Source organism: Oncorhynchus nerka, unplaced genomic scaffold, assembly GCF_034236695.1.
Source record: "Oncorhynchus nerka isolate Pitt River unplaced genomic scaffold, Oner_Uvic_2.0 unplaced_scaffold_1609, whole genome shotgun sequence".
NCBI classification, from domain to species: domain Eukaryota; kingdom Metazoa; phylum Chordata; class Actinopteri; order Salmoniformes; family Salmonidae; genus Oncorhynchus; species Oncorhynchus nerka.
Window position 1 is genome coordinate 37,501 of NW_027039706.1, and position 15,000 is coordinate 52,500.

Sequence of the window (15,000 nt, forward strand, 5' to 3'; positions counted from 1 at the left end):
GGCTCTGGTCTATAGTAGTACCACTATATAGGGCTCTGGTCTATAGTAGTACCACTATATAGGGCTCTGGTCTATAGTAGTACCACTATATAGGGCTCTGGTCTATAGTAGTACCACTATATAGGGCTCTGGTCTATAGTAGTACCACTATATAGGGCTCTGGTCTATAGTAGTACCACTATATAGGGCTCTGGTCTATAGTAGTACCACTATATAGGGCTCTGGTCTATAGTAGTACCACTATATAGGGAATAGGGCTCTGGTCTAAAGTAGTACCACTATATAGGGAATAGGGCTCTGGTCTATAGTAGTACCACTATATAGGGAATAGGGCTCTGGTCTATAGTAGTACCACTATATAGGGAATAGGGCCCTGGTCTATAGTAGTACCACTATATAGGGAACAGGGCTCTGGTCTATAGTAGTACCACTATATAGGGAATAGGGCTCTGGTCTATAGTAGTACCACTATATAGGGAATATGGCTCTGGTCTATAGTAGTACCACTATATAGGAATAGGGCTCTGGTCTATAGTAGTACCACTATATAGGAATAGGGCTCTGGTCTATAGTAGTACCACTATATAGGGAATAGGGCTCTGGTCTATAGTAGTACCACTATATAGGAATAGGGCTCTGGTCTATAGTAGTACCACTATATAGGGAATAGGGCTCTGGTCTATAGTAGTACCACTATATAGGGAATAGGGCTCTGGTCTATAGTAGTACCACTATATAGGAATAGGGCTCTGGTCTATAGTAGTACCACTATATAGGGAATAGGGCTCTGGTCTATAGTAGTACCACTATATAGGGAATAGGGCTCTGGTCTATAGTAGTACCACTATATAGGGAATAGGGTTCTGGTCTATAGTAGTACCACTATATAGGGAATAGGGCTCTGGTCTATAGTAGTTCACTATATAGGGAATAGGGCTCTGGTCTATAGTAGTACCACTACATAGGGAATAGGGTTCTGGTCTATAGTAGTACCACTATATAGGGAATAGGGCTCTGGTCTATAGTAGTACCACTATATAGGGAATAGGGTGCCATTTGGAACACACGCATGACCCCTAGTTCCCAGAATGCAGCAGCAAGCTCCAACGCAGGTCGATCACCTCCCATCATGCAACACGATGCTCCATAACCGTACTTACTGAAACTTCCTGAGGACGGGCTTGTCCATATCAACAGTACAGTCCTCTGGGCTGGGGAGATAACATGAGTTTAAACCTCTACATTACAGTCCTCTGGGCTTCCAAACTCAGAAATAAAATGTGTCCAGATCATGTTGGAGAGAGATAAACCAACTCAACACGAGTTCCTCAACAGTTCCTCAACAGCTCCTCATATAGACAGAGACAGAGAGCTGGCTGATAGATGAGACTATGAGCATGGTAACCCTGGTCTCCAAGCTCCTCATATAGACAGAGAGCTGGCTGATAGATGAGACTATGAGCATGGTAACCCTGGTCTCCAAGCTCCTCATATAGACAGAGAGCTGGCTGATAGATGAGACTATGAGCATGGTAACCCTGGTCTAACCCTGGTCTGAGACCAAGCTCCTCATATAGACAGAGAGCTGGCTGATAGATGAGACTATGAGCATGGTAACCCTGGTCTCCAAGCTCCTCATATAGACAGAGAGCTGGCTGATAGATGAGACTATGAGCATGGTAACCATGGTGTCCAAGCTCCTCATATAGACAGAGAGCTGGCTGATAGATGAGACTATGAGCATGGTAACCCTGGTCTCCAAGCTTCTCATATAGACAAAGAGCTGGCTGATAGATGAGATTATGAGCATGGTAACCCTGGTCTCCAAGCTCCTCATATAGACAGAGAGCTGGCTGATAGATGAGACTATGAGCATGGTAACCCTGGTCTCCAAGCTCCTCATATAGACAGAGAGCTGGCTGATAGATGAGACTATGAGCATGGTAACCCTGGTCTCCAAGCTCCTCATACAGACAGAGAGCTGGCTGATAGATGAGACTATGAGCATGGTAACCCTGGTCTCCAAGCTCCTCATACAGACAGAGAGCTGGCTGATAGATGAGACTATGGGCATGGTAACCCTGGTCTCCAAGCTCCTCATATAGACAGAGATAGAGAGCTGGCTGATAGATGAGACTATGAGCATGGTAACCCTGGTCTCCAAGCTCCTCATATAGACAGAGAGCTGGCTGATAGATGAGACTATGAGCATGGTAACCCTGGTCTCCAAGCTCCTCATATAGACAGAGAGCTGGCTGATAGATGAGACTATGAGCATGGTAACCCTGGTCTCCAAGCTCCTCATATAGACAGAGACAGAGAGCTGGCTGATAGATGAGACTATGAGCATGGTAACCATGGTAACCATGGCTGCTGTGAAATATATTTTCAATAAAAATATAGTATTTTATTTTATATATATTATAAATATAGTATTTTCAGCAGTTTGAAGCTGGTGAACAAAACCGAAAGTAAAAGACACAAAAAACCAAACCGAAGAATGGGGAAGCAGAAAAAAAATAGCACGAATAGAATAGATCTGACACTTCTTAGACTTTCAATGAGAATGACAGATCTATAACGCAGAAACATCTGAACAGAAACAGAGGCAGGCCAGGGAAAGAGAAGAGAGGGTTTAAACATCTGAACAGAGACAGAGAAGAGAGGGTTTAAACATCTGAACAGAGACAGGCCAGGGAAAGAGAAGAGAGGGTTTAAACATCTGAACAGAGACAGGCCAGGGAAAGAGAAGAGAGGGTTTAAACATCTGAACAGAAACAGGCCAGGGAAAGAGAAGAGAGGGTTTAAACATCTGAACAGAGACAGAGACAGGCCAGGGAAAGAGAAGAGAGGGTTTAAACATCTGAACAGAGACAGGCCAGGGAAAGAGAAGAGAGGGTTTAAACATCTGAACAGAGACAGGCCAGGGAAAGAGAAGAGAGGGTTTAAACATCTGAACAGAGACAGGCCAGGGAAAGAGAAGAGAGGGTTTAAACATCTGAACAGAGACAGGCCAGGGAAAGAGAAGAGAGGGTTTAAACATCTGAACAGAGACAGGCCAGGGAAAGAGAAGAGAGGGTTTAACCATCTGAACAGAGACAGGCCAGGGAAAGAGAAGAGAGGGTTTATACATCTGAACAGAGACAGGCCAGGGAAAGAGAAGAGAGGGTTTAAACATCTGAACAGAGACAGGCCAGGGAAAGAGAAGAGAGGGTTTAAACATCTGAACAGAGACAGGCCAGGGAAAGAGAAGAGAGGGTTTATACATCTGAACAGAGACAGGCCAGGGAAAGAGAAGAGAGGGTTTATACATCTGGACAGAGGCAGGGCAGGGAAAGAGAAGAGAGGGTTTAAACATCTGAACAGAGACAGAGACAGGCCAGGGAAAGAGAAGAGAGGGTTTAAACATCTGAACAGAGACAGGCCAGGGAAAGAGAAGAGAGGGTTTAAACATCTGAACAGAGACAGGCCAGGGAAAGAGAAGAGAGGGTTTAAACGTCTGAACAGAAACAGGCCAGGGAAAGAGAAGAGAGGGTTTAAACATCTGAACAGAGACAGGCCAGGGAAAGAGAAGAGAGGGTTTAAACATCTGAACAGAGACAGAGACAGGCCAGGGAAAGAGAAGAGAGGGTTTAAACATCTGAACAGAGACAGGCCAGGGAAAGAGAAGAGAGGGTTTAAACATCTGAACAGAGACAGAGACAGGCCAGGGAAAGAGAAGAGAGGGTTTAAACAGAAACAGAGACAGGCCAGGGAAAGAGAAGAGAGGGTTTAAACATCTGAACAGAGACAGGCCAGGGAAAGAGAAGAGAGGGTTTCAACATCTGAACAGAGACAGAGACAGGCCAGGGAAAGAGAAGAGAGGGTTTAAACAGAAACAGGTCAGGGAAAGAGAAGAGAGGGTTTAAACAGAGACAGGCCAGGGAAAGAGAAGAGAGGGTTTACACATCTGAACAGAGACAGAGACAGGACAGGGAAAGAGAAGAGAGGGTTTAAACATCTGAACAGAGACAGGCCAGGGAAAGAGAAGAGAGGGTTTATACATCTGGACAGAGACAGGCCAGGGAAAGAGACGAGAGGGTTTAAACATCTGAACAGAGGCAGGCCAGGGAAAGAGAAGAGAGGGTTTAAACATCTGAACAGAGACAGGCCAGGGAAAGAGAAGAGAGGGTTTAAACATCTGAACAGAAACAGGCCAGGGAAAGAGAAGAGAGGGTTTCAACATCTGAACAGAGACAGGCCAGGGAAAGAGAAGAGAGGGTTTAAACATCTGAACAGAGACAGGCCAGGGAAAGAGATCTGAACAGAGGGCCAGGGAAAGAAACATCTGAACAGAGACAGGCCAGGGAAAGAGAAGAGAGGGTTTAAACATCTGAACAGAGACAGGCCAGGGAAAGAGAAGAGAGGGTTTAAACATCTGAACAGAGACAGGCCAGGGAAAGAGAAGAGAGGGTTTAAACATCTGAACAGAGACAGGCCAGGGAAAGAGAAGAGAGGGTTTAAACATCTGAACAGAGACAGGCCAGGGAAAGAGAAGAGAGGGTTTAACCATCTGAACAGAGACAGGCCAGGGAAAGAGAAGAGAGGGTTTATACATCTGAACAGAGACAGGCCAGGGAAAGAGAAGAGAGGGTTTAAACATCTGAACAGAGACAGAGACAGGCCAGGGAAAGAGAAGAGAGGGTTTAAACATCTGAACAGAAACAGAGACAGGCCAGGGAAAGAGAAGAGAGGGTTTAACCATCTGAACAGAGACAGGCCAGGGAAAGAGAAGAGAGGGTTTAAACATCTGAACAGAGACAGGCCAGGGAAAGAGAAGAGAGGGTTTATACATCTGAACAGAGACAGGCCAGGGAAAGAGAAGAGAGGGTTTATACATCTGGACAGAGGCAGGGCAGGGAAAGAGAAGAGAGGGTTTAAACATCTGAACAGAGACAGAGACAGGCCAGGGAAAGAGAAGAGAGGGTTTAAACATCTGAACAGAGACAGGCCAGGGAAAGAGAAGAGAGGGTTTAAACATCTGAACAGAGACAGAGACAGGCCAGGGAAAGAGAAGAGAGGGTTTAAACGTCTGAACAGAAACAGGCCAGGGAAAGAGAAGAGAGGGTTTAAACATCTGAACAGAGACAGGCCAGGGAAAGAGAAGAGAGGGTTTAAACATCTGAACAGAGACAGAGACAGGCCAGGGAAAGAGAAGAGAGGGTTTAAACATCTGAACAGAGACAGGCCAGGGAAAGAGAAGAGAGGGTTTAAACATCTGAACAGAGACAGAGACAGGCCAGGGAAAGAGAAGAGAGGGTTTAAACAGAAACAGAGACAGGCCAGGGAAAGAGAAGAGAGGGTTTAAACATCTGAACAGAGACAGGCCAGGGAAAGAGAAGAGAGGGTTTCAACATCTGAACAGAGACAGAGACAGGCCAGGGAAAGAGAAGAGAGGGTTTAAACAGAAACAAGTCAGGGAAAGAGAAGAGAGGGTTTACACATCTGAACAGAGACAGAGGCAGGACAGGGAAAGAGAAGAGAGGGTTTAAACATCTGAACAGAGACAGGCCAGGGAAAGAGAAGAGAGGGTTTATACATCTGGACAGAGACAGGCCAGGGAAAGAGACGAGAGGGTTTAAACATCTGAACAGAGGCAGGCCAGGGAAAGAGAAGAGAGGGTTTAAACATCTGAACAGAGACAGGCCAGGGAAAGAGAAGAGAGGGTTTAAACATCTGAACAGAAACAGGCCAGGGAAAGAGAAGAGAGGGTTTCAACATCTGAACAGAGACAGGCCAGGGAAAGAGAAGAGAGGGTTTAAACATCTGAACAGAGACAGGCCAGGGAAAGAGAAGAGAGGGTTTAAACATCTGAACAGAAACAGGCCAGGGAAAGAGAAGAGAGGGTTTATACATCTGAATAGAGACAGGCCAGGGAAAGAGAAGAGAGGGTTTAAACATCTGAACAGAGACAGGCCAGGGAAAGAGAAGAGAGGGTTTAAACATCTGAACAGAAACAGGCCAGGGAAAGAGAAGAGAGGGTTTATACATCTGAATAGAGACAGGCCAGGGAAAGAGAAGAGAGGGTTTAAACATCTGAACAGAGACAGGCCAGGGAAAGAGAAGAGAGGGTTTAAACAGAGACAGGCCAGGGAAAGAGAAGAGAGGGTTTAAACATCTGAACAGAGACAGAGACAGGCCAGGGAAAGAGAAGAGAGGGTTTAAACAGAGACAGGCCAGGGAAAGAGAAGAGAGGGTTTAAACATCTGAACAGAGACAGGCCAGGGAAAGAGAAGAGAGGGTTTAAACAGAAACAGACAGGCCAGGGAAAGAGAAGAGAGGGTTTAAACATCTGAACAGAGACAGAGACAGGCCAGGGAAAGAGAAGAGAGGGTTTAAACATGTGAACAGAGACAGAGGCAGGGAAAGAGAAGAGAGGGTTTAAACATCTGAACAGAGACAGGCCAGGGAAAGAGAAGAGAGGGTTTAAACAGAGACAGGCCAGGGAAAGAGAAGAGAGGGTTTAAACATCTGAACAGAGACAGGCCAGGGAAAGAGAAGAGAGGGTTTAAACATCTGAACAGAGACAGGCCAGGGAAAGAGAAGAGAGGGTTTAAACATCTGAACAGAGACAGAGACAGGCCAGGGAAAGAGAAGAGAGGGTTTAAACATCTGAACAGAAACAGAGACAGGCCAGGGAAAGAGAAGAGAGGGTTTAACCATCTGAACAGAGACAGGCCAGGGAAAGAGAAGAGAGGGTTTAAACATCTGAACAGAGACAGGCCAGGGAAAGAGAAGAGAGGGTTTATACATCTGAACAGAAACAGAGACAGGCCAGGGAAAGAGAAGAGAGGGTTTATACATCTGAACAGAGACAGGCCAGGGAAAGAGAAGAGAGGGTTTAATCATCTGAACAGAGACAGAGACAGGCCAGGGAAAGAGAAGAGAGGGTTTAAACATCTGAACAGAGACAGAGACAGGCCAGGGAAAGAGAAGAGAGGGTTTATACATCTGAACAGAGACAGGCCAGGGAAAGAGAAGAGAGGGTTTATACATCTGGACAGAGACAGGCCAGGGAAAGAGAAGAGAGGGTTTAAACATCTGAACAGAGACAGGCCAGGGAAAGAGAAGAGAGGGTTTAAACATCTGAACAGAGACAGGCCAGGGAAAGAGAAGAGAGGGTTTAAACATCTGAACAGAAACAGGCCAGGGAAAGAGAAGAGAGGGTTTATACATCTGAATAGAGACAGGCCAGGGAAAGAGAAGAGAGGGTTTAAACATCTGAACAGAGACAGGCCAGGGAAAGAGAAGAGAGGGTTTAAACATCTGAACAGAGACAGGCCAGGGAAAGAGAAGAGAGGGTTTAAACAGAGACAGGCCAGGGAAAGAGAAGAGAGGGTTTAAACATCTGAACAGAGACAGGCCAGGGAAAGAGAAGAGAGGGTTTAAACAGAAACAGACAGGCCAGGGAAAGAGAAGAGAGGGTTTAAACATCTGAACAGAGACAGAGACAGGCCAGGGAAAGAGAAGAGAGGGTTTAAACATCTGAACAGAGACAGGCCAGGGAAAGAGAAGAGAGGGTTTAAACATGTGAACAGAGACAGGCCAGGGAAAGAGAAGAGAGGGTTTAAACATCTGAACAGAGACAGGCCAGGGAAAGAGAAGAGAGGGTTTAAACAGAGACAGGCCAGGGAAAGAGAAGAGAGGGTTTAAACATCTGAACAGAGACAGGCCAGGGAAAGAGAAGAGAGGGTTTAAACATCTGAACAGAGACAGGCCAGGGAAAGAGAAGAGAGGGTTTAAACATCTGAACAGAGACAGAGACAGGCCAGGGAAAGAGAAGAGAGGGTTTAAACATCTGAACAGAAACAGAGACAGGCCAGGGAAAGAGAAGAGAGGGTTTAACCATCTGAACAGAGACAGGCCAGGGAAAGAGAAGAGAGGGTTTAAACATCTGAACAGAGACAGGCCAGGGAAAGAGAAGAGAGGGTTTATACATCTGAACAGAAACAGAGACAGGCCAGGGAAAGAGAAGAGAGGGTTTATACATCTGAACAGAGACAGGCCAGGGAAAGAGAAGAGAGGGTTTAATCATCTGAACAGAGACAGAGACAGGCCAGGGAAAGAGAAGAGAGGGTTTAAACATCTGAACAGAGACAGAGACAGGCCAGGGAAAGAGAAGAGAGGGTTTATACATCTGAACAGAGACAGGCCAGGGAAAGAGAAGAGAGGGTTTATACATCTGGACAGAGACAGGCCAGGGAAAGAGAAGAGAGGTTTTAAACATCTGAACAGAGACAGGCCAGGGAAAGAGAAGAGAGGGTTTAAACATCTGAACAGAGACAGGCCAGGGAAAGAGAAGAGAGGGTTTAAACATCTGAACAGAAACAGAGACAGGCCAGGGAAAGAGAAGAGAGGGTTTAAACATCTGAACAGAGACAGGCCAGGGAAAGAGAAGAGAGGGTTTAAACATCTGAACAGAGACAGGCCAGGGAAAGAGAAGAGAGGGTTTATACATCTGAACAGAGACAGGCCAGGGAAAGAGAAGAGAGGGTTTATACATCTGGACAGAGGCAGGGCAGGGAAAGAGAAGAGAGGGTTTAAACATCTGAACAGAGACAGAGGCAGGCCAGGGAAAGAGAAGAGAGGGTTTAAACATCTGAACAGAGACAGAGACAGGCCAGGGAAAGAGAAGAGAGGGTTTATACATCTGAACAGAGACAGAGACAGGCCAGGGAAAGAGAAGAGAGGGTTTAAACATCTGAACAGAGACAGGCCAGGGAAAGAGAAGAGAGGGTTTAAACATCTGAACAGAAACAGGCCAGGGAAAGAGAAGAGAGGGTTTAAACATCTGAACAGAGACAGGCCAGGGAAAGAGAAGAGAGGGTTTAAACATCTGAACAGAGACAGAGACAGGCCAGGGAAAGAGAAGAGAGGGTTTAAACAGAAACAGAGACAGGCCAGGGAAAGAGAAGAGAGCGTTTAAACATCTGAACAGAGACAGGCCAGGGAAGAGAAGAGAGGGTTTCAACATCTGAACAGAGACAGAGACAGGCCAGGGAAAGAGAAGAGAGGGTTTAAACAGAAACAGGCCAGGGAAAGAGAAGAGAGGGTTTACACATCTGAACAGAGACAGAGGCAGGCCAGGGAAAGAGAAGAGAGGGTTTAAACATCTGAACAGAGACAGGCCAGGGAAAGAGAAGAGAGGGTTTAAACATCTGAACAGAGACAGGCCAGGGAAAGAGAAGAGAGGGTTTAAACATCTGAACAGAGACAGGCCAGGGAAAGAGAAGAGAGGGTTTAAACATCTGAACAGAGACAGGCCAGGGAAAGAGAAGAGAGGGTTTAAACATCTGAACAGAGACAGGCCAGGGAAAGAGAAGAGAGGGTTTATACATCTGAACAGAGACAGGCCAGGGAAAGAGAAGAGAGGGTTTATACATCTGGACAGAGGCAGGGCAGGGAAAGAGAAGAGAGGGTTTAAACATCTGAACAGAGACAGAGGCAGGCCAGGGAAAGAGAAGAGAGGGTTTAAACATCTGAACAGAGACAGAGACAGGCCAGGGAAAGAGAAGAGAGGGTTTATACATCTGAACAGAGACAGAGACAGGCCAGGGAAAGAGAAGAGAGGGTTTAAACAGAAACAGAGACAGGCCAGGGAAAGAGATGAGAGGGTTTAAACATCTGAACAGAGACAGGCCAGGGAAGAGAAGAGAGGGTTTCAACATCTGAACAGAGACAGAGACAGGCCAGGGAAAGAGAAGAGAGGGTTTAAACAGAAACAGGCCAGGGAAAGAGACGAGAGGGTTTACACATCTGAACAGAGACAGGCCAGGGAAAGAGAAGAGAGGGTTTAAACATCTGAACAGAGACAGAGACAGGCCAGGGAAAGAGAAGAGAGGGTTTATACATCTGAACAGAGACAGAGACAGGCCAGGGAAAGAGAAGAGAGGGTTTAAACATCTGAACAGAGACAGGCCAGGGAAAGAGAAGAGAGGGTTTAAACAGAGACAGGCCAGGGAAAGAGAAGAGAGGGTTTAAACATCTGAACAGAGACAGAGACAGGCCAGGGAAAGAGAAGAGAGGGTTTAAACATCTGAACAGAGACAGGCCAGGGAAAGAGAAGAGAGGGTTTAAACATCTGAACAGAGACAGAGGCAGGGAAAGAGAAGAGAGGGTTTAAACATCTGAACAGAAACAGAGACAGGCCAGGGAAAGAGAAGAGAGGGTTTATACATCTGAACAGAGACAGGCCAGGGAAAGAGAAGAGAGGGTTTAATCATCTGAACAGAGACAGAGACAGGCCAGGGAAAGAGAAGAGAGGGTTTAAACATCTGAACAGAGACAGAGACAGGCCAGGGAAAGAGAAGAGAGGGTTTATACATCTGAACAGAGACAGGCCAGGGAAAGGGAAGAGAGGGTTTAAACATCTGAACAGAGACAGGCCAGGGAAAGAGAAGAGAGGGTTTAAACATCTGAACAGAGGCAGGACAGGGAAAGAAAATAGCTGAAAATGGGAACAGCGTAGCAAGCATTTTTCCAATGTTGTTTCCCCCGTTGCCAGAATCACTCTTGCTCTGCGTGTTAAACCTTTGGCCCTATATGGTTCTATCAACAGAATGGGGTGTTACAATCATTAATACTGTATATTATACCATAATCCAGCCTCAATGTGATGCTAGATCCTGTGCACAGTGACAGAATATGGTAACCCTCTTTAGCTATTAAGCTAACGTACTAGAATATGGTAACCCTCTTTAGCTATAAAGCTAACGTACCAGAATATGGTAACCCTCTTTAGCTATAAAGCTAACGTACCAGAATATGGTAACCCTCTTTAGCTATTAAGCTAACGTAGCAGTGACAGAATATGGTAACCCTCTTTAGCTATAAAGCTAACGTACTAGTGACAGAATATGGTAAACCTCTTTAGCTATAAAGCTAACGTACCAGAATATGGTAAACCTCTTTAGCTATAAAGCGAACGTACCAGTGACAGAATATGGTAACCCTCTTTAGCTATAAAGCTAACGTACTAGAATATGGTAAACCTCTTTAGTTATAAAGCTAACGTACCAGAATATGGTAAACCTCTTTAGCTATAAAGCTACATTTACATTTACATTTAAGTCATTTAGCAGACGCTCTTATCCAGAGCGACTTACAAATTGGTGCTTTCACCTTATGACATCCAGTGGAACAGCCACTTTACAATAGTGCATCTAAATCTTTTAAGGGGGGTGAGAAGGATTACTTTATCCTATCCTAGGTATTCCTTAAAGAGGTGGGGTTTCAGGTGTCTCCGGAAGGTGGTGATTGACTCCGCTGTCCTGGCGTCGTGAGGGAGTTTGTTCCACCATTGGGGGGCCAGAGCAGCGAACAGTTTTGACTGGGCTGAGCGGGAACTGTACTTCCTCAGTGGTAGGGAGGCGAGCAGGCAAGAGGTGGATGAACGCAGTGCCCTTGTTTGGGTGTAGGGCCTGATCAGAGCCTGGAGGTACTGAGGTGCCGTTCCCCTCACAGCTCCGTAGGCAAGCACCATGGTCTTGTAGCGGATGCGAGCTTCAACTGGAAGCCAGTGGAGAGAGCGGAGGAGCGGGGTGACGTGAGAGAACTTGGGAAGGTTGAACACCAGACGGGCTGCGGCGTTCTGGATGAGTTGTAGGGGTTTAATGGCACAGGCAGGGAGCCCAGCCAACAGCGAGTTGCAGTAATCCAGACGGGAGATGACAAGTGCCTGGATTAGGACCTGCGCCGCTTCCTGTGTGAGGCAGGGTCGTACTCTGCGGATGTTGTAGAGCATGAACCTACAGGAACGGGCCACCGCCTTGATGTTAGTTGAGAACGACAGGGTGTTGTCCAGGATCACGCCAAGGTTCTTAGCGCTCTGGGAGGAGGACACGATGGAGTTGTCAACCGTGATGGCGAGATCATGGAACGGGCAGTCCTTCCCCGGGAGGAAGAGCAGCTCCGTCTTGCGTACCAGAATATGAATAACGTACCAGAATATGGTAAACCTCTTTAGCTATTAAGCTAACGTACTAGAATATGGTAACCCTCTTTAGCTATAAAGCTAACGTACTAGAATATGGTAAACCTCTTTAGTTATAAAGCTAACGTACCAGAATATGGTAAACCTCTTTAGCTATAAAGCTACATTTACATTTACATTTAAGTCATTTAGCAGACGCTCTTATCCAGAGCGACTTACAAATTGGTGCTTTCACCTTATGACATCCAGTGGAACAGCCACTTTACAATAGTGCATCTAAATCTTTTAAGGGGGGTGAGAAGGATTACTTTATCCTATCCTAGGTATTCCTTAAAGAGGTGGGGTTTCAGGTGTCTCCGGAAGGTGGTGATTGACTCCGCTGTCCTGGCGTCGTGAGGGAGTTTGTTCCACCATTGGGGGGCCAGAGCAGCGAACAGTTTTGACTGGGCTGAGCGGGAACTGTACTTCCTCAGTGGTAGGGAGGCGAGCAGGCCAGAGGTGGATGAACGCAGTGCCCTTGTTTGGGTGTAGGGCCTGATCAGAGCCTGGAGGTACTGAGGTGCCGTTCCCCTCACAGCTCCGTAGGCAAGCACCATGGTCTTGTAGCGGATGCGAGCTTCAACTGGAAGCCAGTGGAGAGAGCGGAGGAGCGGGGTGACGTGAGAGAACTTGGGAAGGTTGAACACCAGACGGGCTGCGGCGTTCTGGATGAGTTGTAGGGGTTTAATGGCACAGGCAGGGAGCCCAGCCAACAGCGAGTTGCAGTAATCCAGACGGGAGATGACAAGTGCCTGGATTAGGACCTGCGCCGCTTCCTGTGTGAGGCAGGGTCGTACTCTGCGGATGTTGTAGAGCATGAACCTACAGGAACGGGCCACCGCCTTGATGTTAGTTGAGAACGACAGGGTGTTGTCCAGGATCACGCCAAGGTTCTTAGCGCTCTGGGAGGAGGACACGATGGAGTTGTCAACCATGATGGCGAGATCATGGAACGGGCAGTCCTTCCCCGGGAGGAAGAGCAGCTCCGTCTTGCGTACCAGAATATGAATAACGTACCAGAATATGGTAAACCTCTTTAGCTATTAAGCTAACGTACTAGAATATGGTAAACCTCTTTAGCTATTAAGCTAACGTAGCAGTGACAGAATATGGTAAACCTCTTTAGCTATAAAGCTAACGTACTAGAATATGGTAAACCTCTTTAGCTATAAAGCTACCATTTTTATTTATTTTATTTTACCTTTATTTAACTAGGCAAGTCAGTTAAGAACAAAATTTTATTTTCAATGACGGCCTAGGAACAGTGGGTTAACTGCCTTGTTCAGGGGCAGAACGACAGATTTGTACCTTGTCAGCTCGGGGATTTGAACTTGCAACCTTTCGGTTACTAGTCCAACGCTCTAACCACCAGGCTACCCTGTCACATACCAGTCACAGAATATGGTAACCCTCTTTAGCTATAAAGCTAAAACCAGAATATGGTAAACCTCTTTAGCTATACAGCTAACGTACCAGTGACAGCCCTCTTACATAAGGCCTGAATAGAAGTCTCTAATTGGGGATTTGAATTGACGGGTCCATCTGTTGGTTGTTGTCAGGAAGTCTGAACAGCGTGGCGGCTCCCTCCCTCCCTCCCTCCCTCCCTCCCTCCCTCCCTCCCTCCCTCCCTCCCTCCCTCCCTCCCTCCCTCCCTCCCTTCTCATCCATGCTTCATCCCTCCCCCTCTTCCTCCCTCCATCCTTCCCTCCTCTCTTCCTCCATCTCGTTCCCGCTCTCTCTCTGTCTCTCATTCCTTTAAATGACTAACTATCATAATGATTTAAAATCACAACAGCACCTCACAGAAAGTCACATTCTTTGGCCGTGCAGAGGGCTACTCACCAAACGGCACTGTGGCTGGCCTGCTCAGAGCTGCACAAGGAGAAAGAGGGAGGGAGGGAGGGAGGGAGGGAGGGAGGGAGGGAGTGAGGGAATTTTGGGCAACCACAACAGCAAGGAAAGAGATCAGGATGGCAACCAGACATTATGAGGAGGGGGAGAGGAGAGAGGACAGGAGAGAGGGGAGAGGGGAAGAGAGGAGGACAGGAGAGAGGGGAAGAGAGGAGGACAGGAGAGAGGGGAAGAGAGGAGGACAGGAGAGAGGGGAAGAGAGGAGGACAGGAGAGAGGGGAAGAGAGGAGGACAGGAGAGAGGGGAAGAGAGGAGGACAGGAGAGAGGGGAAGAGAGGAGGACAGGAGAGAGGGGAAGGAGGAGGACAGGAGAGAGGGGAAGAGAGGAGGACAGGAGAGAGGGGAAGAGAGGAGGACAGGAGAGAGGGGAAGGATGAGGACAGGAGAGAGGGGAAGGATGAGGACAGGAGAGAGGGGAAGGATGAGGACAGGAGAGAGGGGAAGGATGAGGACAGGAGAGAGGGGAAGGATGAGGACAGGAGAGAGGGGAAGGATGAGGACAGGAGAGAGGGGAAGGATGAGGACAGGAGAGAGGGGAAGGATGAGGACAGGAGAGAGGGGAAGGATGAGGACAGGAGAGAGGGGAAGGAGGAGGGCAGGGAGAGGGGAAGGAGGAGGGCAGGAGAGAGGGGAAGGAGGAGGGCAGGGAGAGGGGAAGGAGGAGGGCAGGAGAGAGGGGAAGGAGGAGGGCAGGAGAGAGGGGAAGGATGAGGGCAGGAGAGAGGGGAAGGATGAGGACAGGAGAGAGGGGAAGGATGAGGACAGGAGAGAGGGGAAGGATGAGGACAGGAGAGAGGGGAAAGCAGGAGGACAGGAGAGAGGGGAAGGATGAGGACAGAGAGAGAGGGAAAGCAGGAGGACAGGAGAGGGGAAGGATGAGGACAGGAGAGAGGGGAAGGATGAGGACAGGAGAGGGGAAGGATGAGGACAGGAGAGAGGGGAAGGATGAGGACAGGAGAGAGGGGAAGGATGAGGACAGGAGAGAGGGGAAGGATGAGGACAGGAGAGAGGGGAAGGATGAGGACAGGAGAGAGGGGAAGGATGAGGACAGGAGAGAGGGGAAGGATGAGGACAGGAGA

General features: G+C 47.6%; 1 protein-coding gene across 1 annotated transcript in view; it reads right to left on the reverse strand.

Annotated features, from left to right (window-relative positions):
* LOC115115033 (FH1/FH2 domain-containing protein 1-like) overlaps positions 1–15,000 on the reverse strand; it is a gene marked incomplete at its 5' end in the record, with an annotated part of 70,243 nt that overhangs the window by 29,990 nt on the left and 25,253 nt on the right. The window contains 2 exon segments of the mRNA XM_065015211.1: positions 1,161–1,211; positions 13,853–13,882. Coding sequence (XP_064871283.1) covers positions 1,161–1,211; positions 13,853–13,882 — 81 coding nt within the window.